The sequence below is a fragment of the Stegostoma tigrinum genome, chromosome 2 (assembly GCF_030684315.1).
Source record: "Stegostoma tigrinum isolate sSteTig4 chromosome 2, sSteTig4.hap1, whole genome shotgun sequence".
In the NCBI taxonomy this organism is placed as follows: Eukaryota; Metazoa; Chordata; class Chondrichthyes; order Orectolobiformes; family Stegostomatidae; genus Stegostoma; species Stegostoma tigrinum.
The window spans coordinates 123,424,240-123,448,681 of record NC_081355.1 but is presented as its reverse complement, the minus strand read 5'-3'; the positions used below and the strand labels follow the sequence as shown (position 1 = coordinate 123,448,681).

The 24,442-nt window shown below is 43.3% G+C and overlaps 1 protein-coding gene across 6 annotated transcripts in view; it reads right to left on the bottom strand.

Moving 5' to 3' along the window:
• Nucleotides 1–24,442, bottom strand: part of acbd5a (acyl-CoA binding domain containing 5a) — an 89,250-nt gene that overhangs the window by 6,112 nt on the left and 58,696 nt on the right. For 5 of the 6 annotated variants that reach the window (XM_048554500.2, XM_048554523.2, XM_048554508.2 and 2 more), the window contains 3 exons: nucleotides 10,432–10,662; nucleotides 2,983–3,089; nucleotides 603–879 (listed from right to left, as the gene is read on the bottom strand). In XM_048554500.2, the coding sequence (XP_048410457.1) occupies nucleotides 603–879; nucleotides 2,983–3,089; nucleotides 10,432–10,662 (615 nt within the window). The remainder of the gene's footprint in view (nucleotides 1–602; nucleotides 880–2,982; nucleotides 3,090–10,431; nucleotides 10,663–24,442) is intronic. The other variant, XM_048554540.2, reaches the window with a different exon arrangement.

Genomic DNA, 24,442 nt, shown 5'->3' with positions numbered 1-24,442 from the left:
AGTGATTCTAATATCATTTCTAAGCTTGGAGTTTCAAGATTTTACCCAGGGACAATGAAGTACAACTTGGTATCATCACATAGTTACTGGCCTTGTCCTTCTAAGTGGTGAAGATCATAGTTTAGGGGAAGAGATGCTCCTGAAACAATTACACTGCTGAAGCGAAAAGAAATGCCAAACCATGTCCAAAAGTGCTATAGAAAGAACACTGTTAAGTCAAGTTGTTTCCTACTGTTTTAGCTGTGACATAGCACGAACGTCATAGTGATGTAATGGAAATGCAAAGAGTTCTGAGCAATGTTTAGAATCAAGAGCTCCATATATCTTTGTCAACAGGAAGAGATATTCTACATATTTTCTTCCATTTACTTTTGGTTTCCCTACAATGCTTGCTCATCAACTACAGATTAACCAAGGCGTTTCTTGGAGTGAGTCTTCAGTCTTCCACATAAGGAAATTGTGCAAGACAAGGTTGCGCACAAATGAAAGAAGAAAGTAAGTTGCAAAATAAACCCCACTAAATTTCTCAAGAAAACTAGTTCTTGGGACATATTTGTAGGGAAATTCCTCAAACAAAATACTTTTTCCAATCAAAAACATACCTCGCCCCCTCCTGGGTCCATGAAACTCTGTTCTTTTGCTAGTTATCTTCTCTTTGTGACAGCCACTTCCACCTGGCTTTGTATCTTCACCACCATGAGTAACACCACCTTCTCCTCCCAAAACCTGTTCTTTCATTGTTCCAGATTTCCCAAGGTATTTTAGGGAATGTTCCAACTCTGTTCTTGAACTACTTGTGAATAGCTGCCTGTGATCAAATTCCGAGACCATCACAGAACTGTTAAAATTCTCTCTCCCTGGGCTGCCAGCTCCTAAAATCTACAAGAATGAAGTAAAATAACACGTTTACAGTACTTAAAAAGATCAAATGATTACTTGCACAATAGTCATGTCAGTATATTAAGTGCAGCCCAAGAGAAAATGTTTTTAGGTCCCATTTGATCATTAACACCATGTTATTTGTGTAAGTGAATAGTTAATCATTGATGACAACTAGCAGTAATTTACTAAAAAATGAACAGAGATTTACTATAAGAGGTTTCTGCTGCAGGTGATGGTCAAAGACAAGCTTGGTTAGTCAGTAGCAGCCAGGAGCGGAAAAAGATAATTTTAGTGTTAGCAGTACAGGGGATACCTGCCACATCAACAAAACCATTTATGATAGCTCAGTTTCTTATGTTTATACTGACATGATACCTCTATGAATCACCAATCTCAAAATAATCCTCAGAACAATTATCACAAGGCAGAAAGCCTTCAAAGATGTGCAGGTTAGAATCATAGAATCCCTAAGTGCAGAAAGAAGTCATTTTGCCCATCAAGTCTGTAGCAACCGGCCAAAGAGCATCCAACTGAGACCCACCCCCGACTCCCTATCCTACCCCCATAACCCTGCAGTTACCATAGCTAATCCATCTACCCTATAAATCCCTAGTCACTCCAGAAAGTTTACCATGGCCACTTCACCTAACCTACACATTTCTGGGCTGTGGGAGGAAACTGAAGCACCAGGTGGAAACCCACACAGACATGGGGAGAAAGTTCAAACTCCACACAGACACTCAAGGCTGGAATCGAACCCAAGTCCCTGGCACCGTGCCACCGTGCTGCTCTACGTTAGGCAGATTGCCTGTGCTAAATCGGCCCATAGCTCCAGGAATATGCAGGTGAGGTGGACAAGCCATGATAACTGCAGAGTTACAGGGATGGGTTTGGGAGGGCACAAGTGGGCAGAACAGCCTCTTTTGGTACTGTAGGGATCCCATGATTCTCTGAAGTCAAGGTCCAAAATATCTATTTTTAAAAAGCCAATTAACAGTTGTGTATCTCTATAAAACTATTAATTTTGGTGTTTCACATTAAAAACTAATTGTGATGGGAAAATTAAACGTGCTTTTTGAATGGAAGCATCTCATGCTAGATTGATGCCTGTCATTTTTTTTAAATGTAGATTTCTCCGGTTCAGAGGCAGTTTAGTGTTAGTCAATTAAATACTTTCACTTTGTGCATTCATTTGTCATCTCCCTCTGCAATGGTTCGAAAACACCTTAATCTCGATTCCAAAACACTTTACAACCAGTCTAATTTTTGATTTGTTTTATGAAATCAGTCATCCTTTTATTATGAACACAACTTTTTATTTCATGAAATGAAGAAAAATTGAGCAATTTATTATCATAGACTCCATGAGCAATACTTTAATAAAGAGAAAAAAAACTATAAATTTAATGGCAGTTGTGGAATTAAATAACTGTTCAAAACTTAATTCATATTCAGACAGTCTGGACAGTTTTTCCATTTACTGCACTATCCAGATGTCCAAAATATTCACTGCAGATACAGACAGCAAATGAGAAATTAGAAAAGGTATAAATAGGTGGTATAAATCTAGAAGAAATCTATTCACTCCAATAAAAAAAAACTGAGCTAAAGCAATTAATACATTATCTTTTTAAAAAGTAGTTAAAAAATGTCTGGCTATGAAAGGATCTGAAGACTAAGAGGACTAATATATGGATATTTGAAATATTTTACAGATTTGCTTCAATTGCAGAATGGTGCTCCTCAATATGTATGTAACCAACTGCTTTCATCAAATGGAAAGAGATGCCCAAGTGGACTATGGATAATTACCCAGCTTTGATGGAGAGTCATCCAGACTTGAAACATCAGTTTGCACTCTCTCCATGGATACTGCCTGACCTATTATGATTTCCAACATTTCAGCACAGATTCCAGCATCTGCAGTAATTTGCTCCTCCTTCGGATAATTACCTGTACACTATTGCTCCGCCTGTGCATTGTCTTGTGGAACAACTCAACAATATTCATTGTTCTATCTTGTCTACTTCAAAATCCACTATATTTTACACAATCACATGGCTTTAATTCATGAGTGCTGTTCTCTACATCAACATTTACCTCTTCAACTCCCAGCTGTTCCATTGAATCACAATATATTTCACTGTCTGAATCGCTTATGATGTGCTGAATTCCTGGAAACTCACCAACCTGGCTTTCCATTCCATCTGTACAAATGGGAGACAAAAATCAAACAAATGATTAACATTTGACTTTGCAGCTGTTTATGTCATATTGACAGCAGAGGTTTATCAAAACAGGAGAGAAATTTTACCAAACACTACCGAAGAAAATGTCTCACACAAAAGAGAAATTTAAAATTATTAATGTAAACTATAGGGCTAGTCAATTCCCGAAGACGAAATGACACTAGATCTGTTAAAAATTGTTTGCTTTCTTCTTTGAAGTTAAAAAAATTGTCATAATCAGGTTGGTGTAACTTGACTACATTGGGTACTTGAATAGAAAGCGATTTCTCAGTGGTTTTCTTTTCATATTAAGTTTTTAAGATCTAGTTCAGGAACAAGCACACATGCAGCAAGGGTACTAATCCCTGAAGATTTTTAAGGAAGAGTAACCAGAGGACATCAATTGTAAAGGAAAAGGCTACAACTAAGGAAGTCAGGAGACAAGAGATGAAAAAGGCAATTAAACAAGTTTTTCTCCTCCTCCACTACCCCCACCCCCCAAAATATCCTGTCCATAAAGTTAAGAGTTACCTGAAGAGACATCTCAGATTTACAGGGAGAAATTTGTGCTATTTCTCTGTCAATTTGCAATGCCATTTAAGGTAATTGTTCAGAGCAGATAAACATAGGTAATAGCTGCAGCTTCAGAAATTCAAAATACTTTAAAGTTCCAGCTCAATCACCTGCACCTTGTTTTTCCTAAGCAAGGAAGTAACAGATACAAAATAAACCATAAAATCTGATGTGATGGACGATAATATGTTAATTGGGTGGGGGCTGGGGAATGATAATGTGTTGGTTTGGTAGGAGGGGATCTTTGTATAAAAGATCTTATGACATTCTTCAGCAAGTGTGGAGATAATGGAAGCTTAGAGTAAATAGTAAAGTTAAAATTTCTAAGTATAGCAAAAGGGAAGTCTGCTATTGGTGTAATTATCATCACTGGACTAGTAATGCAGAAGCTCAGGTTAATGTTTTGGAGAAATGGATTTGAAGCCCACCATTATGAATGGTGTCATCTGAATTTTAAAAAAATCTAAATAAAAAGTTAATTCAATGGTGATCACTGGTGGTTATCATAAAAATCCATCTGGCCCACTAATATCCCTTAGGGAAAGGGCTCTGTTCTCCTTACTGGTCTGGCCAACATGTAAATCCAGACCACAGCAATATGGTTGACTTTTAACTGGCCTTAACTGGAACGCAGACATGGAAAATAAGCACTGGCCTAGCCAGAAAAGACTGCAGCCCATGGAAAAATGAAATAAACTAATCACGAAGTACATGAATAATGGTATACTAATGGCAGGATGTGGTTACATTGTAGGGTGATCCTTTTAGATGTAGTAAATCGCAGAACAAATGGAAAAACAAATAGTTTTAACAAGAACAAATTGTGAATTGGCATGAACTTTAAACAACTTTTCTGTGTAAAGGGTTATCTTTTCTAAATTAGGAGAATGGGATCTATCAGGTGACCATGACTGGACCCCAACAATATTCCTTTCTTTACAAATCAGAATATGCAAAAACAATTACGAAAATTGATATTTACTGGGTCAGTGTCACTGTTTAGGAAATAGAAATATATGTAATGGAAGGTGTATAACTCATAATTTTTATCATTTTTAAACATTTCGATATCAGAATAGAGGCAAATGGTTGTTGTTTACTTCTGTGAAGGTTTTCTTTTAAATGAAAACAAAGGTCAGAGAGAGTCCTTACAGAAGTCCCGCATGGTGTGTTGCCTGCCTGGTGCCAGGGTGCAGGATATCTCTGACCGCCTTGAAAGGACATTGGAGCAGGAGGGGGAGGATCTAGTTGTTATGGTCCACATTGGGACTAACAACATAGGCAAAGCTAGGGTAGAGGACCTGTTCAGGGATTATCAAGCACTAGGAAAGAAATTGAAGTACAGGTCCTCAAGGGTCACAATCTCCAGATTACTGCCTGAGCCACGTGCCAATTGGCATAGGAAAAAGAAAGTTAGGGAAGTAAACACATGGCTAAGGGATTGATGTGGGAATGAGGGATTCCATTTCATGGGGCATTGACATCAGTTTTGAAACTGGGGGGGATCTGTACCGTTGGGACGGTCTCCACCTGAACCGATCTGGAACAAGTGTTCTAGCGAAAAGGATAAAGGGTGGTCAGTATGACTTTAAACTTCTGAGTTGGGGGGGGGGGGGGGGGGGGAAGGAAGCGAAAGCGTAAGTGACAGAGAGTACGGAGTTAAATGGAAAGATAAGCAACAGGATAGCATGTGTACACATGGTTTTAAGGTCAAGGCAGACTAGGAATACAGCAAAAAGGAAGGATAGCTTAAGATATCTTAGGATTTCTAATATCTCTAATAATGATAAGAAAGTTGGCATCCAGGCATTTTACCTAAATACTCGTAGTATTCACAAATTAGATGAATTTATAGCACAAATCATCTTGAATGATTATGATGTGGTAGGCATCACAGAGACATGGTTACAGGGAGTTCAGGACTGGCAGTTAAACATCCAAGGATTCACAATTTATCGAAAAGACAGGGCAGACACGCGGGGTTGCCTTGTTAGTTAAGAATGAAATTAAATCTACGACACTGAATGACATAGGGTCAGAGGATGTGGAGTCTGTGTGGGTGGAGTTGAGGAACCACAAAGGCAAAGAAAAACCCATAATGGGAGTTATGTACAGACCTTCCTAACAGTGATCAGGACCAGGGGCACAAGATGCACCAGGAAGTAAATAGGACATGTCAGAAAGGCAAGGTCACGGTGATCATGGGGGACTTCAATATGCAGGTGGATTGGGTGAATAATGTTGCCGGTGGATCCAAAGAAAGGGAATTCATAGAATGTTTACAGGATGGCTTTTTGGAACAGCTTGTGATGGAGTCCACAAGGGAGCAGGCTATTCTGGACTTAGTGCTATGTAATGAACCTGACTTTATAAAAGATCTTAAAGTAAGGGGACACTTAGGAGGCAGCGATCATGATATGGTAGAGGTCAGTCTCCAGTTTGAAAGAGATAAGGTAAAATCGGGTGTAATGGTGTTACAGTTAAATAAAGGTAATTACAGGGGCATGAGAGAGGAATTGACAAAAATAGACTGGAAGCAGAGCCTAGCAGGGGAGACAGTAGAGCAACAATGGCAAGAGTTTCTGGGTGTAATTGAGGACACAGTACAGAGGTTCATCCCAAAGAAAAAAAGATTATCCGGGGTGGGATTAGACAGCCATGGAAGTCAGGAAATGTATCAAAGAAAAAGAGACAGCCTATAAAGTGCCAAGAGCACTGGGAAATCAGAAGATTGAGAAGGCTACAAAAACAAACAGAGGATAGCAAAGAGAGAAATAAGGAAGGAGAGGATCAAATATGAAGGTAGGCTAGCTAGTAATATTAGAAACGATAGTAAAAGTTTCATTCATACTTAAGAAACAAACGAGAGGCAAAAGTAGATATTGGGCCGCTCCAAATTGATGCTGGACAGCTAGTGATGGGAGATAAGGAAATAGCTAAAGAACTTAATAAGTACTTTGCTTGAGTCTTCACAGTGGAAGACATGAGTAGTATCCTAACAATTAAGGAGATACACGGAGCAGAGTTGAGTATGATAGGCATTACAAAAGAGAAAGTGCTAGAAAAGCTAAAAAGGTCTAAAAATTGATAAATCTCCTGGCCCCAATAGGTTACATCCTACAGTTCTGAGGGAGGTGGCTGCGGAAATAGCGGAGGCTTTGGTCATGATCTTTCAAAAGTCACTGGAGTCTCGGAAAGTCCCAGATGATTGGAAAATTGCTGTTGTAACCCCCTTGTTTAAGAAAGGATCAAGACAAAAGATGGAAAATTATAGGCCGATTAGCCTAACCTTGGTAGTTGGTAAAATTCTAGAATCCATCATTATGGATGAGATTTCTAAATTCTTGGAAGTGCAGGGTCAGGTTAGAACAAGTCAGCATGGAATTAGTAAGGGGAGGTCGTGCCTGACAAACCTGTTAGAATTCTTTGAAGAGGTAACAAGTAGGTCAGACCAGGGAAACCCAGTGGATGTTATCTATCTAGACTTCCAAAAGGCCTTGGATAAGGTGCCTCACGGGAGGCTGCTGAGTAAGGTGAGGGCCCATGGTGTTCGAGGTGAGCTACTGGTTTGGATTGAGGATTGGCTGTCTGACAGAAGGCAGAGAGTTAGGATAAAAGGCTCTTCTTTGGAATGGCAACTGGTGACAAGTGGTTCAGTGTTGGGGCTGCAGCTGTTCACTTTATATATTAATGATCTGGATGAAGGGACTGGGTGCATTCTGGCGAAGTTTGCCAATTATACAAAGATAGGTGGACAGGCAGGTAGTACTGACGAGGGGGGTGGTGGGGAGGCTGCAGAAAGATTTAGACAGTTTAGGAGAGTGGTCCAGGAAATGGCTGATGAAATTCAACATGAGCAAATGCGAGGTTTTGCACTTCGGTAAAAAAGAATACAGGCATGGACTATTTTCTAAACGGTGAGAAAATCTGTAAAGCAGAAGTACAAAGGGATCTGGGAGTGTTGGTCCAGGATTCTGTAAAAGTTAACTTGCAGGTAGAGTCCGTGATTAAGAAAGCGAATGTAATGTTGTCGTTTATCTCAAGAGGGTTGGAATATAAAAGCAGTGGTGTGCTTCTGAGACTTTATAAAGCTCTAGTTAGGCCCAATTTAGAATACTGTGTCCAATTTTGGGCCCCACACCTCAGGAAGGACATACTGGCGCTGGAGCGTGTCCAGCGGAAATTCACACGGGTGATCCCTGGAATGGTAGGTTTAACGTATGTTGAACGGCTATGGATCCTAGGATTGTGTTCATTGGAGTTTAGAAGGTTGAGGGGAGATCCAATAGAAACTTACAAGATAATTTATGGTTTAGAAGGAGTGGACGCTAGGAAGTTGTTTCCGTTAGGCGGGGAGACTAGGACCCGTGGGCACAGCGTTAGAATTAGAGGGGGTAAATTTAAAATGGAAATGAGGAGACATTTCTTCAGCCAGAGAGTGATAGGCCTGTGGAATTCATTGCCACGGAGTGCAGAAGAGGCTGCGACATGAAATGTCTGCAAGTCAGCGATCGATAAATTCTTGATCTCACAAGGAATCAAGGGCTACGGGGAGAGTGCAGGGGAGTGGAGTTGAAATGCCCATCAGCCATGATTAAATGGCGGATTGGACTCAATGGGCCGGATGGCTTTACTTCCACTCCTATGTCTTACGGTCTTAAGTGTTTAAACCCAGCACTTGTCAGTAGGCAGGTGACTGCAGGCCTCTACAGATTTAATGTTTCATACTATTCGATTTATGAGAGGTAGGGTAAACATTTAAGGTAATGTTTACAGTTCAAAAGATTCTAGCAATAAAGACTTTTCTAAAATTCAGTTTAGAAAATACCATAAACGCAGACAGAAATTGCTAAAAAACTCAGCAGGTCTGCCCATATCTGTGGGGAGAAAGTGGGGTAGGCAGAGCTCAGGTTTTCTAGCAATTTCGTGTTTTTGATTCTGATTCCCAGCATCTGCAGTTTTTTCAGTTTTTTTTTGTTTAGAAAATACCAGAGTTCAATTCAGAAATAAGCCTAGTTTCTCAACTAGAGGGCATTTCAGGGGCCCAGATACTTCAGCCGAATAGCTTAGTTTGTAAAGCTTAACAAACATGGACTGCTTCATTGGAAATCTGCAGATTATCAGAACTGAAAAACTTTAGGCTCTCTTATGTGTGAAAAGTTCACTGATTTGTCTCCACAGTCTGTGGCAAAGAAACTGTAACGAGTTAGTCATGCAGAGATGTAAAGAGTTAGGGTGTGGTTTCTCAGGACTGGCATCTCTGTGATACCATCAGAAAACAGGTTGCAACTTTGTTTTGCTGTGGTTTTTTTCTGATAAAAGATTAAAGATTATTTTAACTGCTACTATATACAGATTATTTTGTGTAATAAACATGAGTTGTATTAGCAGAGAAAATCTGTACCCTGCATCAATTTGTTTCGAAGACTAACCATTAGGTTAATTAGCCAAACAAAAGAAAAAGCAGAGATGACAAAGTGTGGAGCTGGATGAACACAGCAAGCCAAGCAGCATCTCAGGAGCACAAAAGCTGACGTTTCCGGCCTAGACCCTTCATCAGAAAAGGGGGATGGGGAGAGGGTTCTGAAATAAATAGGGAGAGGGGGGAGGCGGACCGAAGATGGATAGAGGAGAAGATAGGTGGAGAGGAGAGTATAGGTGGGGACGGAGGGGATAGGTCAGTCCAGGGAAGACGGACAGGTCAAGGAGGTGGAATGAAGTTAGTAGGTAGGAAGTGGAGGTGCAGCTTGAGGTGGGACAAGAGAGTTGCAGTGGGAGAGAGATCTCCTGAGGTTTGTCCGGAGGGAGGAGGGTAACTTCTTCAGGTTAAGCATCCCTGGAAGAGGCTTCACAGTGACGTTACAATTGTATCTGAGAGAATGGGAACTGCAGATGCTAGAGAATCCGAGATAACAAAGCGTGGAGCTGGATGAACACAGCTGGCCAAGCAGCATCTTAGGAGCGTAAAAGCTGACGTTTCGAGCCTAGACCCTTCATCAGAAAAGGGGGATGGGGACAGGGTTCTGAAATAAATAGGGAGAGAGGGGCAGGCGGATCGAAAATGGATAGAGGATTAGGCTGTGTTCATCCAGCTCCACACTTTGTTATCTTGGATTCTCCAGCATCTGCAGTTCCCATTCTCTCTGATATAAAAGAGAAAGCAGCATGTGATCTAACAAATCATATCTCAATCTGGGATCTAAATCATGGGATCATCATGTGCATTCTGTATGTTGAGAAATTCAACATACAATGTGGAACAGGTACATATTAGCTCTAACCGTATGTGTAGGTTAAGTGAAGAACTGCCTTTAGTTTGAACCTTGTTTAGCAGCACGTCTAAGAACTTTGCATTTCTTAAAAGCTGAAGATAAAAATTATAGATTTATCTTGGAATTTCACAGAAATTCAGCAATTTCATAATTGAGATTGTACTGTACATGGAAAACTAAAGCACCAGAAAATCATAAAGCGATTCTGTGATTCTTCTGTTATTCCAAAATAGATCAATCACCACATTTTACAGTTATTAGTTGTAAGAGCCAACACATTTTATGCAAACACAATGGAGATCAAAAGCATAATATTTTCTGTCAGTTTCATGATAAACTAGGGTAAAGGCCAAACTACAAGACAAATGCGTGGCTAATGAAATGAATAAAAGTTGTGATTATTGACATTGTTCCTTGGAACCTTTTAAACCAGAGTTTCAGAATGTTCTCGAGACCATAATTATTGCAAATCATACCAATTTCACCGTTGATATCTAGTTGCTGTATGGCTTGAACTTTTGCTTTCTTTTCCTCCTCCAGATCCTCTGCATTCACTACTGATTTAGGATCTTCAGTATCACTGACAGCACAAGGACTTTCTATCTCCCGAGCAATATCTTGGGAGAGTAAGAGTCTTGGTTTCAGATCTTCTAATTTCACATCTGCAGGTTTCTGGGTTATGCCCTTCAGTTTCAATACTTTTTCTTCTACAGGAAAACCCACAGGAACATGTCAATATTTTTTCAATTAATGAAGACTTTTTAAAAAAAAAATGCATTTGTTTCAACAGTAAAAGCCAGTTAAAAGCAGACTGCCGCACCAGATTACTGCTACTTCTTCACATCAATAATTCCACAAAAAGCTGAAGTTATGAAGAGTTTACTCGAGCAGAAAGGTCCCATCTGATCTGTATTAAAATAAACTGCAAGCAAAATTCATGTTCGGCACAACAAAAGCTTTGTGAGACAAAAATATTGCAAACTTGAAAGTTTGCAAGAGTTAAAAATTCATAGTTTTCCTGTCAGTTTCACAGTAACTGAATAAATATCAAATTGGAATGCACAATGCAATCATAAATGATTAACATTTTTAACTCGAACAGTAAAATGTCTTTGACTTTAGGGGAAATAAGGTATGTGGGGATCAAGCTGGAAAGTAGAGTTAAGATCTAAGACAACCAATATTTGTAGCCCAATGTAGTTAACTCATTCAGAAGGAATCTGGATCCACAATGAAATCACTGTAACTAAGGCTATGGGCTAGGTGCTGGCAAGGGGAATTCAAATGGCCAGTTGGTTTATTCAGCTGATTCAGAAATGATAGACCAAATGACTTTTCTGTGCTTAATTTTTCAATGGTTTTATGGTTTCCATCTGACTATCTTACCAAATGGCAGAGGATGGGGGTTCATATCAAATCTGGGGGAACTCAGATCTGGTGAGAGGGCAGGGGTGTTGGGTGAAGTGGGATCAGTTTAGCGGAGGGTGGTACAGAATGGAAGTAGGCATAGCTGGGTCTGAAGTGAGGGGTGGGATTGAAGGGAGAATATGGGGATCAAATTGGAGAAGGGGTGCAGTTTGATGTGGATCAGAAGTGGTGGCTAGGTTGGTTCTGGCAGCAGGTGAAGTGGGGCTGGGGAGAGGACTATATCAGAGATAATGGGAACTGCAGGTGCTGCAGAATCCGCGATGAACACAGCAGGCCAAGAGGCATCTTAGGAGCACAAAAGCTGACGTTTCGAGCCTAGACCCTTCATCAGAAAAGGGGGAGGGATAAGGGTTCTGAAATAAGTAGGGAGAGAGGGGGAGGCGGATCAAACATGGATAGAGGAGAAGACAGGTGGAAAGGAGACAGACAAGTTAAAGGGGCGGGGATGGAGCCAGAAGAGGTGAGTGCAGGTGGGGAGGTAGGGAGGGGATAGGTCAGTCCGGGGAAGACAGATAGGTCAAGGGGGTGGGATGACACTAGTAAGTAGGAAATGGAGTGCGGCTTGAGGTGGGAGGAGGGGATAGGTGAGAGGAAGAACAGGTTAGGGAGGCAGGGGCGAGCTGAGCTGGTTTTGGGATGCAGTGGGGGGAGGGGAGATTTTGAAGCTTGTTAAATCTACATTGATAGCATTGGGCTGCAGGGTTTCCAAGCGGAATATGAGTTGCTGTTCCTGCAACCGTCAGATGGCATCGTTGTGGCACTGGAGGAGGCCCAGGGTGGACATGTCGCCTAAGGAATGGGAGGGGGAGATGATTATTGCGAACTGAGTGTAGGCATTCTGCAAAGCGGTCCCCAAGACTCCGTTTGGTTTCCCCAATGTAGAGGAGGCCACAATGGGAACAGCGGATGCAGTATACCACATTGGCAGATGTGCAGGTAAGCATCTGCTTGATGTGGAAAGTCTACTTGGGGCCTGGGATGGGGGTGAGGGAGGTGGTGTCAGGGCAGGTGTCGCACTTCCTGCGGTTGCAGGGGCAAGTGCCAGGTGTGGTGGGGTTGGAGGGGAGTGTGGAACAGCCAAGGGAGTTACGGAGAGAGTGGTCCTTCCGGAAGGCAGACAAGGGTGGGGAGGGAAAAATGTCTTTGGTGGTGGGGTCGGATTGCGGATGGCAGAAGTGTCGGAGGATGATGCATTGGATCCAGAGGTTGGCGGAGTGGTATGTGAGCGTGAGGGGGATTCTCTTTTGGTGGTTATTGCGGGGATGGAGTGTGAGGGATGAGTTGCGGGAAATGCGGGAGACACTGTCGAGGGCATTCTCGACCACCATGGGAGGGAAATTGTGGTCCTCGAAGAACGAGGACAGCTGGGATGTACGGGAGTGAAATGCCTCATCCTGGGAGCAGATGCAGCACAGGCAAAGGAATTGGGAATAGGGGATGGCATTTTTGCAGGAAGGTGGGTGGGAGGTGGTGTATTCTAGGTCGCTGTAGGAGTCGGTGGGCTTGAAATGGATATCGGTTTCTAGGTGTTTGCCTGAGATGGAGACGGAGAGGTCCAGGATGGTGAGGGATGATCCAGGTGAACTTGAGGTTGGGGTGGAAGGTGTTGACAAAGTGGATGAACTGTTCGAGCTCCTCTTGAGAGCACGAGGCGTCGCCGATACAGTCATCAATGTAACTGAGGAAGAGGTGGGGTTGAGGGCCAGTGTAGGTGCGGAAGAGGGATTGTTCCAATGTATCCTACAAAGAGGCAGGTATAGCTTGGGCCGATGCAGGTACCCCGAAACGTCAGCTTTTGTACTCCTAAGATGCTGCTTGGCCCGCTGTGTTCATCCAGCTCCACACTTTGTTATCTGGGGAGAGGACTGTCAGGTCTGGTGGTAGGGCATGGATGTTGCATCCTGGGCATGGAGGGTAGGGGTGTGTTGGGGGTCCGAGTGTCACGGTCTGATTGCAGGGGTGCAGTGATCTGGGGCCAGAATGTGTATAAAGTTGGCTTCTGGGGAACATATAGTTGGGAAGTGGGAGGTAAGTTGGCATTGCAGCTTAATAGCTGCTCCTGTGAGTTTGACTAAACATTAATAATTTCCTAACTGTTTACCTTAATCCAGCGGAATCTTCCCATTTAAATAGATGCTCTCGGAGGGTTCCAAGCAGAGAGAAATTTTTGATATTTAGTTTCCCCAAGTAATTCTTTTGAAGCCTGCTATGATGGGCCTGTCAGAGTTACTACCACAATTTCAATCCATGCTTCAGAAACAGCAATTTGACCATCATAGGATCTGGGACATAACATGTTTTCATAAATCCCTTCCTAAAACGTCAGAGAGATAACCAAATTTCCTCCAGAGGGAGCAGTCATGACATTATAAAAGACAGTTTCATAGATTCATAGAATCCCTATAGTGTGGACACAGGCCCTTTGGCCCAACAAGTCCACACCAATCCTCAGAGCATTCCATCCAGACCCATCCACCTAATCTACACTTCCCTGAACACTACAGGCAATTTAGCATGGCCAATCCACCTAGCCTGCACATCTTTGGACTGTGGGAGGAAACCGGTGCACCCAGAGGAAGCTCATGCAGACACAGGGAGAATGTGCAAACTCCACACAGACAGTCATCCGAGGATGGAAATCGAACGTGGGTCCCTGGTGCTGTGAGGCAGCAGTGCTAACCACTGAGCCACCGTGCCACCCTAACTAGTGCCAACACTACTGGAAAATACTCTCTCATTTACCTCACAGTATTTAAAGTAAACTTATCAATTGCTACAGGCAAATGAATAAGACCATAAGGCATAGGAGCTGAAGTAAGGCCATCTGGCCCATCGAGTCCACTCCGCCATTTAATCATGGCTGATGGGCATTTCAACTCAACTTCCCTGCACTCTCCCCATTGCCCTTGATTCATAGAACATAGAACAGTACAGCACAGAACAGGCCCTTCAGCCCACGATATTGTGCCGACCATTGATCCTCATGTATGCACCCCAAATTTCTGTGACCATAAGCATGTCCAGCAGTCTCTTAAATGTCCCCAATGACCTTGCTTCCACAACTGCTGCTGGCAACGCATTCCATGCTTTCACAACTCTCTGTGTAAAGAACCCGCCTCTGACATCCCCTCTATACTTTCCTCCAACCAGCTTAAAACTATGACCTCTCGTGCTAGCCATTTCTACCCTGGGAAATAGTCTCTGGCTATCAACTCTATCTATGCCTCTCATTATCTTGTATACCTCAATTAGGTCCCCCTCTCCTCCTCCTTTTCTCCAATGAAAAGGGTCCGAGCTCAGTCAACCTCTCTTCATAAGATAAGCCCTCCAGTCCAGGCAGCATTCTGGTAAACCTCCTCTGAACCCTCTCCAAAGCATCCACATCTTTCCTAAAATAGGGCGACCAGAACTGGACGCAGTATTCCAAGTGCGGTCTAACCAAAGTTTTATGGAGCTGCAACAAGATCTCATGACTCTTAAACTCAATCCCCCTGTTAATGAAAGCCAAAACACCATATACTTTCTTAACAACCCTGTCCACTTGGGTGGCCATTTTAAGGGATCTATGTAGCTGCACACCAAGATCCCTCTGTTCCTCCACACTGCCAAGAATCCTATCCTTAATCCTGTACTCAGCTTTCAAATTCGACCTTCCAAAATGCATCACCTCGCATTTATCCAGGTTGAACTCCATCTGCCACCTCTCAGCACATCTCTGCATCCTGTCAATGTCCCGCTGCAGCCTACGACAGCCCTCTATACTGTGAACGACACCTCCAACCTTTGTGTCGTCTGCAAACTTGCTGACCCATCCTTCAATCCCCTCATCCAAGTCATTAATAAAAATTACAAACAGTAGAGGCCCAAGGACAGAGCCCTGTGGAACACCACTCACCACTGACTTCCAGGCAGAATATTTTCCTTCTACTACCACTCGCTGTCTTCTGTTGGCCAGCCAATTCTGTATCCAGGCAGCTAAGTTCCCGTCTCCCATTCCTCCTGACCTTCTGAATGAGCCCACCATGGGGAACCTTATCAAATGCCTTCCCCCATTGCCCTTGATTCCTTGTGAGATCAAGAATTTATCCATAGCTGTTCATCGTACGTTAAACCTACCATTCTAGGGATCATCCGTGTGAATCTCCACTGGACACATTCCAATGCCAGCAAATCTTTCCTGAGGTGTGGGGTCCAAAATTGGACACAGTATCCTAAATGGGGCCTAACTAGAGCCTTATAAAGCCTCAAAAGCACATCGCTTCTTTTATATTCCAACCCTCTTGAGATAAACGACAACATTACATTCGCTTTCTTAATCACAGACTCTACCTGCAAGTTAACTTTTAGAGAATCCTGGACCAACACTCCCAGATCCCTTTGTATTTCTGCTTTACAGATTTTCTCACCATTTAGAAAATAGTCCATGCCTGTACTCTTTTTTACCGAAGTGCAAAACCTCGCATTTGCTCATGTTGAATTTCATCAGCCATTTCCTGGACCACTCTCCTAAACTGTCTAAATCTTTCTGCAGCCTCCCCACCACCCCCCTCGTCAGTACTACCTGCCTGTCCACCTATCTTTGTATAAATCGGCAAACTTCGCCAGAATGCACCCAGTCCCTTCATCCAGATCATTAATATATAAAGTGAACCCTGCGGGACACCACTTGTCACCGGCTGCCATTCCAAAAAAGAGCCTTTTATCCCAACTCTCTGCCTTCTGTCAGACAGCCAATCCTCAATCCAAACCAGTAGCTCACCTTAAACACCATGGGCCCTCGCCTTACTCAGCAGCATCCCGTGAGGCACCTTATCAAAAGGCCTTTTGGAAGTCTAGATAGATAACATTCACTGGGTTTCCCTGGTCTGACCTACTTGTTACCTCTTCACAGAATTCTAACAGGTTTGTCAGGCATGACCTCCCCTTACTGAATCCATGCTGACTTGTTCTAACCTGACCCTGCACTTCCAAGAATTTAGAAATCTCATCCATAACGATGGATTCTAGAATTTTACCAACAACCAAGGTTAGGCTAATCGGCCTATAATTTTCCATCTTTTGTCTTGATCCTTTCTTAAACAAGGGGGTTACAACAGCAATTTTCCAATCATCTGGGACAATTCACAGCATGCTAAACCATTCAAAACAGAAGACTCCATAACATTCTGAAAAATTGTCAAACTGACGGATGTTTTAAAAAATTCTGGGATCTCGATTTTGACCCAAAACTAATCAATTCTTCGGTTACCCATGCCCTAACTGTGTTGCACATTTTGTTGAAAATTCATCCATTATCCTGTGAAATTTACTGATTATAAACTGGTGGAAAATATCTATATTCAAACACTAACTAGAAAAACTGGTATATTTCAACAAATCAGACAGTCAGTGGATTGAAAAAGGTGATATCTAGGAAATTAAGCCAACAATTTAATGTGTCCTCTGCTTGTTGCTCACTAGAAATCAAATGACTTTGAACAAACAGCCAAGCAAAGGTTTCAAGGTGATAAGAGATGGGGCTTATTGCCATAAATTACTGGGACTGATGGGGTTTATTGCCTTAATTGCCTAGCAACACTTTCTGCACCGATACTTTGTTTTATACATCCAGGAGTCAGAATAATGGAGGCAGCCCAGAAACTGCAAGCTTCACTCTCAAACTATTGTTTTTCAGTAGGAGTCTCTTGGAACTTGGAGTGTCCAAATATCAGTATTTCTAATTACCTGCCTGCAATCTGCCATAGGCATAACAGTTTTCTGAAGACTGTGCTTGGGCCTTTGATGATCATCTCCTGCTCTGAACAGGAATAGTTCCACACATTGATACTAAAATCTCAAATGGGTCAATAGGTATGCAACAAGATTTATGGTAATATTCAGAGCTAAAGTCCTTGAACCTAGTTTTTTTTGAAGGACAATGAAACAACGTGTTTTTGTTTCATATTTCCTGGTATAAAAGCTACGTCAAATAAAAGGAGTTATTATTGGTAATTATACTTTCTTTATGCTGTAGTATATTACCAGTGCTCCTAAATTATCAGCATCGCAATCGCCTTGGATCCCAAGTTCCACGTCATGTCTTTTGTAGCTATTTAAAATGAGAAATATCATGAATTATGAATTTCCATCACAGGACGGATGCTAGCAAAACAATAGACACTACCAACACTGTTGTCAGGGCAGAAACAGTTTTGAGCAATCCTGCTCTCTGAACCAACCAACACTATGATAAATAATAAAATGTGAGGCTAGATGAACACAGCAGGCCAAGCAGCATCTCAGGAGCACAAAAGCTGACGTTTTGGGCCTAGACCCTTCTTCAGAGAGGGGGATGGGGTGAGGGCTCTGGAATAAATAGGGAGAGAGGGGGAGGCGGCCCGAAGATGAAGAGAAAAGAAGATAGGTGGAGAGGAGAGGAGAGGTGGGGAGGTAGGGAGGGGATAGATCAGTCCAGGGAAGATGGGCAGGTCAAGGACGTGGGATGAGGTTAGTAGGTAGGAAATGGAGGTGCGGCTTGGGGTGGAAGGAAGGGATGGGTGAATGGAAGAACAGGTTAGGGAGGCAGAGACAGGCTGGACTGGTTTTGGGATGTAGTGGGGGGAGGGGATGAACTGGGCTGGTTTAGGGATGCGGTGAGGGAAGGGGAGATTTTGAAGCTGATGAAGTCCACATTGATACCTTTGGGCTGCAGGGTTCCCAAGCGGAATATGAGGTGCTGTTCCTGCAACCTTCGGGTGGCATCAGTGTGGCACTGCAGGACGCCCATGATGGACATGTCATCTAAAGAATGGGAGGGGGAGTGGAAATGGTTTGCGACTGGGAGGTGCAGTTGTTTATTGCAAACCGAGCGGAGGTGTTCTGCAAAGCGGTCCCCAAGCCTCCGCTTGGTTTCCCCAATGTACAGGAAGCCACACCGGGTACAATGGATACAGTATACCACATTGGCAGATGTGCAGGTGAACCTCTGCTTAATATGGGAAGTCATTTGGGGCCTGGGATAGGGGTGAGGGAGGTGGTGTGGTGGCAAGTGTAGCATTTCCTGCGATTGCAGGGGAAGGTGCCGGGTGTGGTGGGGTTGGAGGGCAGTGTGGAGCGAACAAGGGAGTCACGGAGAGAGTGGTCTCTCCAGAAGGCAGTCAAGGGTGGGGATGGAAAAATGCCTTGAGTGGTGGGGCCGGATTGTAGATGGCGGAAGTGTCGGAGGATTATGCGTTGTATCCGGAGGTTGGTGGGCTGGTGTGAGAGATCAAGGGGCATCCCCTTTGGGCGGTTGTGGCAGGGGTGGGGTGTGAGGGATGTGTTGCGGGAAATGCGGGAGACGCGGTCAAGGGCGTTCTCGACCACTGTGGGGGGAAAGTTGCGGTCCTTGTAGAACTTGGACATCTGGGATGTGCGGGCGTGGAATGCCTCATTGTGGGAGCAGATGGGGTTTGGGGCCTGTTCAACGTAACCTACAAAGAGGCAGGCATAGCTGGGGCCCATGGCCACCCCCTTTGTCTGTAGGAAGTGGGAGGAATCGAAAGAGAAGTTGTTGAGAGTGAGGATGAGTTCGGCTAGGCTGATGAGGGTATTGGTGGAGGCGGACTGGTCGGGCCTGCGGGACAAAAGTCCCTCTTCTGCACCTACGTAGGTCCCAAACCCCACCTCTTCCTCCGTTACACTGATGACTGTATCGGCGCCGCCTCTTGCTCCCCAGAGGAGCTCGAGCAGTTCATCCACTTCAACACCTTCCACCCCAACCTTCAGTTCACCTGGGCCATCTCCAGCACATCCCTCACCTTCCTGGACCTCTCAGTCTCCATCTCAGGCAACCAGCTTGTAACTGATGTCCATTTCAAGCCCACCGACTCCCACAGCTACCGAGAATACACCTCCTCCCACACACCCTCCTGCAAAAATTCCATCGCCTATTCCCAATTCCTCCGCCTCCGCCGCATCTGTTCCCACGATGAGGCATTCCACTCCCGCACATGCCAGATGTCCAAGTTCTTCAAGGACCGCAACTTTCCCCCCACAGTGGTCGAGAACGCCCTTGACCGCGACTCCCGCATTTCCCGCAACACATCCCTCACACCCCACCCCCGCCACAAACGCCCAAAGAGGATCCCCCTCATTCTCACACACCACCCCACCAACCTCCGGATACAACGCATCATCCTCCGACACTTCCGCCATCTACAATTCGACCCCCACCGCTCAAGGCATTTTTCCATCCCCACCCTTGTCTGCCTTCCGGAGAGACCACTCTCTCCGTGACTCCCTTGTTCGCTCCACACTGCCCTCCAACCCCACCACACCTGGCACCTTCCCCTGCAACCGCAGGAAATGCTACACTTGCCCCCACACCTCCTCCCTCACCCCTATCCCAGGCCCCCAAGATGATTTTCCATATTAAGCAGAGGTTCACCTGCATATCTGCCAATGTGGTATACTGTATCCATTGTACCCGGTGTGGCTTCCTCTACATTGGGGAAACCAAGCGGAGGCTTGGGGACCGCTTTGCAGAACACCTCCGCTCAGTTCGCAATAAACAACTGCACCTCCCAGTCGCAAACCATTTCCACTCCCCCTCCCATTCTTTAGATGACATGTCCAACATGGGCCTCCTGCAGTGCCACAATGATGCCACCCGAAGGTTGCAGGAACAGCAACTCATATTCCGCTTGGGAACCCTGCAGCCCAAAGGTATCAATGTGGACTTCACCAGCTTCAAAATCTCCCCTTCCCCCAACGCATCACACAACCAGCCCAGCTCTTCCCCTCCACCCACTGCATCTCAAAACCAGTCCAGACTGTCTCTGCCTCCCTAACCTGTTCTTCCTCTCAGCCATCCCTTCCTCCCACCCCAAGCCGCACCTCCATCTCCTACCTACTAACCTCCTTGACCTGTCCGTCTTCCCTGGACTGACCTATCCCCTCCCTACCTCCCCACCTATACTCTCCTCTCCACCTATCTTCTTTTCTCTCCATCTTCGGTCCGCCTCCCCCTCTCTCCCTATTTATTCCAGAACCCTCACCCCATCCCCCTCTCTGAAGAAGGGTCTAGGCCCGAAACATCAACTTTTGTACTCCTGAGATGCTGCTGGGCCTGCTGTGTTCATCCAGCCTCACATTTTATTATCTTGGATTCTCCAGCATCTGCAGTTCCCATTATCACTATGATAAATAATCTGTTTCTATGGGCATTGATAAATTTCCTGATATAATGCACCTAGCTACCAATCGTTTATATTAAATAAATTCACCTCTGTTCATTCCTTGACCTCAGGGTGTAATGAAAATACACTCTCGCCAAGTCCGCATTTTCTGGTATTATGGCACGAAGCAAAACAGCAGTTACAGAGCCCAGCTCAAACTTAAAGTCGGGAACGAAAACAAAGTTGCTCGAAAAGCTCAGCAAGTCTGGCAGCATCTATGGAGGAGAAAGCAGAGTTAACATTTCAGGTCTGGTGACCCTTCCTCAGAACTGATGATGGCTGGCAAAACCGATGTTATATAAACTGATGTTTTCCCAGTTACCATCAGTTCTGTGAAAGGGTCAACAGACCTGAAACGTTAGCTCTGTTTATTCATTCACAGATGCTGCCAGACCTGCTGAGTTTTTCCAGGAGCTTGTTTTTGTTCCTGATTTACAGCATCCACAGTTCTTTTGGTTTTTATTTTGTTCAAACTTAAAGTCATTGTGTTTGTACAGTAGATAATTAATTGTGCAGCCACTAGACAGCGCAAAATATAATTGGAGAAGAAATTTAGAGACTGGCTACTATTTGATTAGTTTTGGGTGCGAGGATGGCAGAAACAGTCACAACTTGGCACATTTGCAATCAGCTGATGCATTGCCACCAACAGATGGTATTGAGATGATAGTACTAGAATTGGAGCAAATTAAAAGTACAAATTTTGAATCCCTCAAAATGTACAACCCGACTCCCTATCCTTTGACTAAAAGTCTGGTCTGAAAGAAATCTACTTTTACACAAACACATATAGTACACCACGCAGCAATTTTATCGATTCTAGGGGTCAATCAGATTGAGGGACGGCCACGATAAAAGGTGTAAAATGCTCATCTTTCAACTGCCCCTTATCACCATGGGCAGATCAGAAAATGTAGTCATTTGGTAGTGCTGAAATACAGTATTGCTGAAAAAGTTATTTTGCCAAAGCTTTTGGTTTTGCATTCATCAGGATCTTTCACAGGAATGTTAATTCAAGTTAAGAAGCAAAGTTATAATGAATGGCCAATCACAAGTTTACTAAACAACCAATCAGCACTTTCAACTCGGGCATTAGAAATGTTGGTTTTTCCCTTGAATTAGTATTAGGCATTTCAAGGCTTTCTGAAAGGTCCTGGTGAGCTTCAACAAAATGATTCTTTTCTTCAACAATACAGAATGTACATCATATCTTTGCAAAGGTTGAGTTGGCTAAGGAAGCATCTGCATTGTCTCAAGACTATTTAAATCTCACCAAAAAGTAAATATTTAAAGGGCCACATAAAAACCTTGAGCAGAATTTCACGCACTCATGTGCTGAGTTTCGTGGAGAAGGCATTAAACAAGACAGAAGGGTGGCAGTTGAGAGTAGGTAGCAGGCTTCTTGCTTCCATTCTGATCAGGGACATGACAGGAAGGCACAAGGATTGTTTTCCCAACCTTGCTGCTAAGTGAAGACTCTAAATGTACAATTAAGACCCACTAAGGGCCTCATCTCAGCAACATTGGTATTAACCTAGGGGCAAGCCTTCCATGAAGTGGGCTATCCATGCAACGAACAGAACAATGAAACCCTGTGTGGAGTTTTCTTCGGGGTGCCTGAGATATGTGGCTGGGGTTTCTCTTGCTCAAAGGATTAAGGGAGCCAACATCAAGAATTGGACAGTGGCCCTTTCCAACAGCAGCAATCACCATCAGCAGGACCCCAGCCCCACTCACCCCTTCCACCCCACATCATTCATCTGTGGCCTGGGACCCAAGTGTAATACTACATTCCTGAAGGGTATCCTACCAGCCGCAGCCACTACCTTCTCAGCAACGATACTGCTCACTACATTTACACGGATTGGCTGATGGCTTTTGACAGATGGGCCAGCCCATCCTAAAAGAAACAATGCCATGTTTCCAGCTGGCTGTTCAGGCCCTTAACTCTTCCATTAAATGCTACCAATAAAGGATTATTATTAAAGACTTATAACCATAAAATAAATACTGTGACAATACTATGGCTTTTAGAGGTGTATTTAGTCCTGTTCTTTCTTTAGGTGGCGAGCTGTTTCCCCCCAAGACGATAAAGTAAACAGGTTGAGAGATCTTGGGTTTTTTTTGTGTGAAGTTGGAACAATAGAAGCTACGTGAATGGGTGGAGTCAGGCTCCCAGTGAACCAGAGATTTTAGTTTAGCTTTCAGCAGTTATGGAGGTTTTTAAAGCTGATTGTGGAAGCCGCTACATCTTTCACTCTGTTGCAGTTAAAAACTTTTTTTTTCCTGATGCCAGAATCATATGCAAGACAACAAAGTGTGGAGCTGGATGAACACAGCAGGCGAAGCAGCATCTTAGCAGCACAAAAACTGATGTTTCAGGCCTAGGCCCGAAACGCCAGCCTTTGTGCTGCTAAGATGCTGCTTGGCCCTCTGTGTTCATCCAGCTCCACACTTTGTTATCTCAGATTCTCCAGCATCTGCAGTTCCATTTATCTCTCACATGTGAGACAATCTGTTTTACTGACTTTGCTTTTGCCAATGGTGTTTTAATGGGATATTACTATATTGGAATGGTTTAGTAGTTAAATAATTTATTATTCCATCAAGTTTTTCAATAAAGTTAAGTTATTTCAATTCTTCTTTCTTTTGCTTGTATTTCAAGTGGGAATAGGAATAAACTGTGTATTGCTTAAAGCTGAGTAGTGTAGCCAATCCAATTATATCTCGAACATGGTATCTTAGATTTGCCTTTAAGATAAAAGGGAGGGTCTTTCTCCATAATACATCTGCAGAGGTTTTTGTCTGGTCCATAACACTACCAATGAACAGAACTCTTGTTCTTTTGAAAAAAAAATTATTACAGGAATAAAATAAAAAGTCAAGCAAACAATAGCAACCACTCCTCATAAAAGAGAACATTAATCATTTCATCAAGAGCCCAGTAAACACACAAGTTGTTAGGAAAATTATCATCACTTTGTATCTGGGTCGCGAGGCCATAGGGAGAGATAACAGTAAGTTAAAAACCAAATGGCGGGTAAAGAATAATAACTTCCCTTATACCTACAGCACAAATTTTGCTTTTTTCTGCATGCTCTGATAGACAATTGCCAACTCACTCATATTTTAAATATTTCTAGTCAGAGATGCTACAGCTTTGAAAAACAGCTGCTACATAAAATTATAGAATTTAATTACTGGCACGGCAAATCAAGTTTTCTTCTGCACAAATACTTTACCAAACATTTTTTCACAGATCATAAAACACTCTGTCTTCAAACAAATTGATGGCAGGAAACAGATGTACCCAAGTCTCTCTGACAAAATGATGTAATGCATAAAAAAGTTGACAGTTAACTTATATATAGAAATAAAAAGGATGTGGTACCATGAGTTCTAAGTTTCACAACATCAAAAGGGAAACACATTGAGAGAATTTCACTACCAGGGCTGCTTTCCAAATGTAGAAAAGAAAGAAGGGAAATTTTCTAGCTCAATTGTCTTTAAAAGAGAAAAGAAAATTGGCAAAGAGAGAATACCAATTCTGATATCAGACTTAATTGCTGCAGTAGGAAGCAAGGATTCTAGTTCTGGCAAACAGGCAGTGAAGGAACAGCAAAGGATGCGAGTTACTGATAAAAGCTGTTTGCAAACTCTTGATATTGAATGGATTGTGTGTAAATACAGAAGTCAGAGAAGCATGCAACAAAAACATCCAGTTCTAATGGGAGATTTTAACTGTCACTTATAGTAGGATTGTGGAGCAGCAAAAATTGTTTAAACAATGAAATAGTAAAAAGCATTAAGTGTTATTCCTCAGAACAATATTTTCAAACCAAGAAGCAATCAGGTCAAGCTG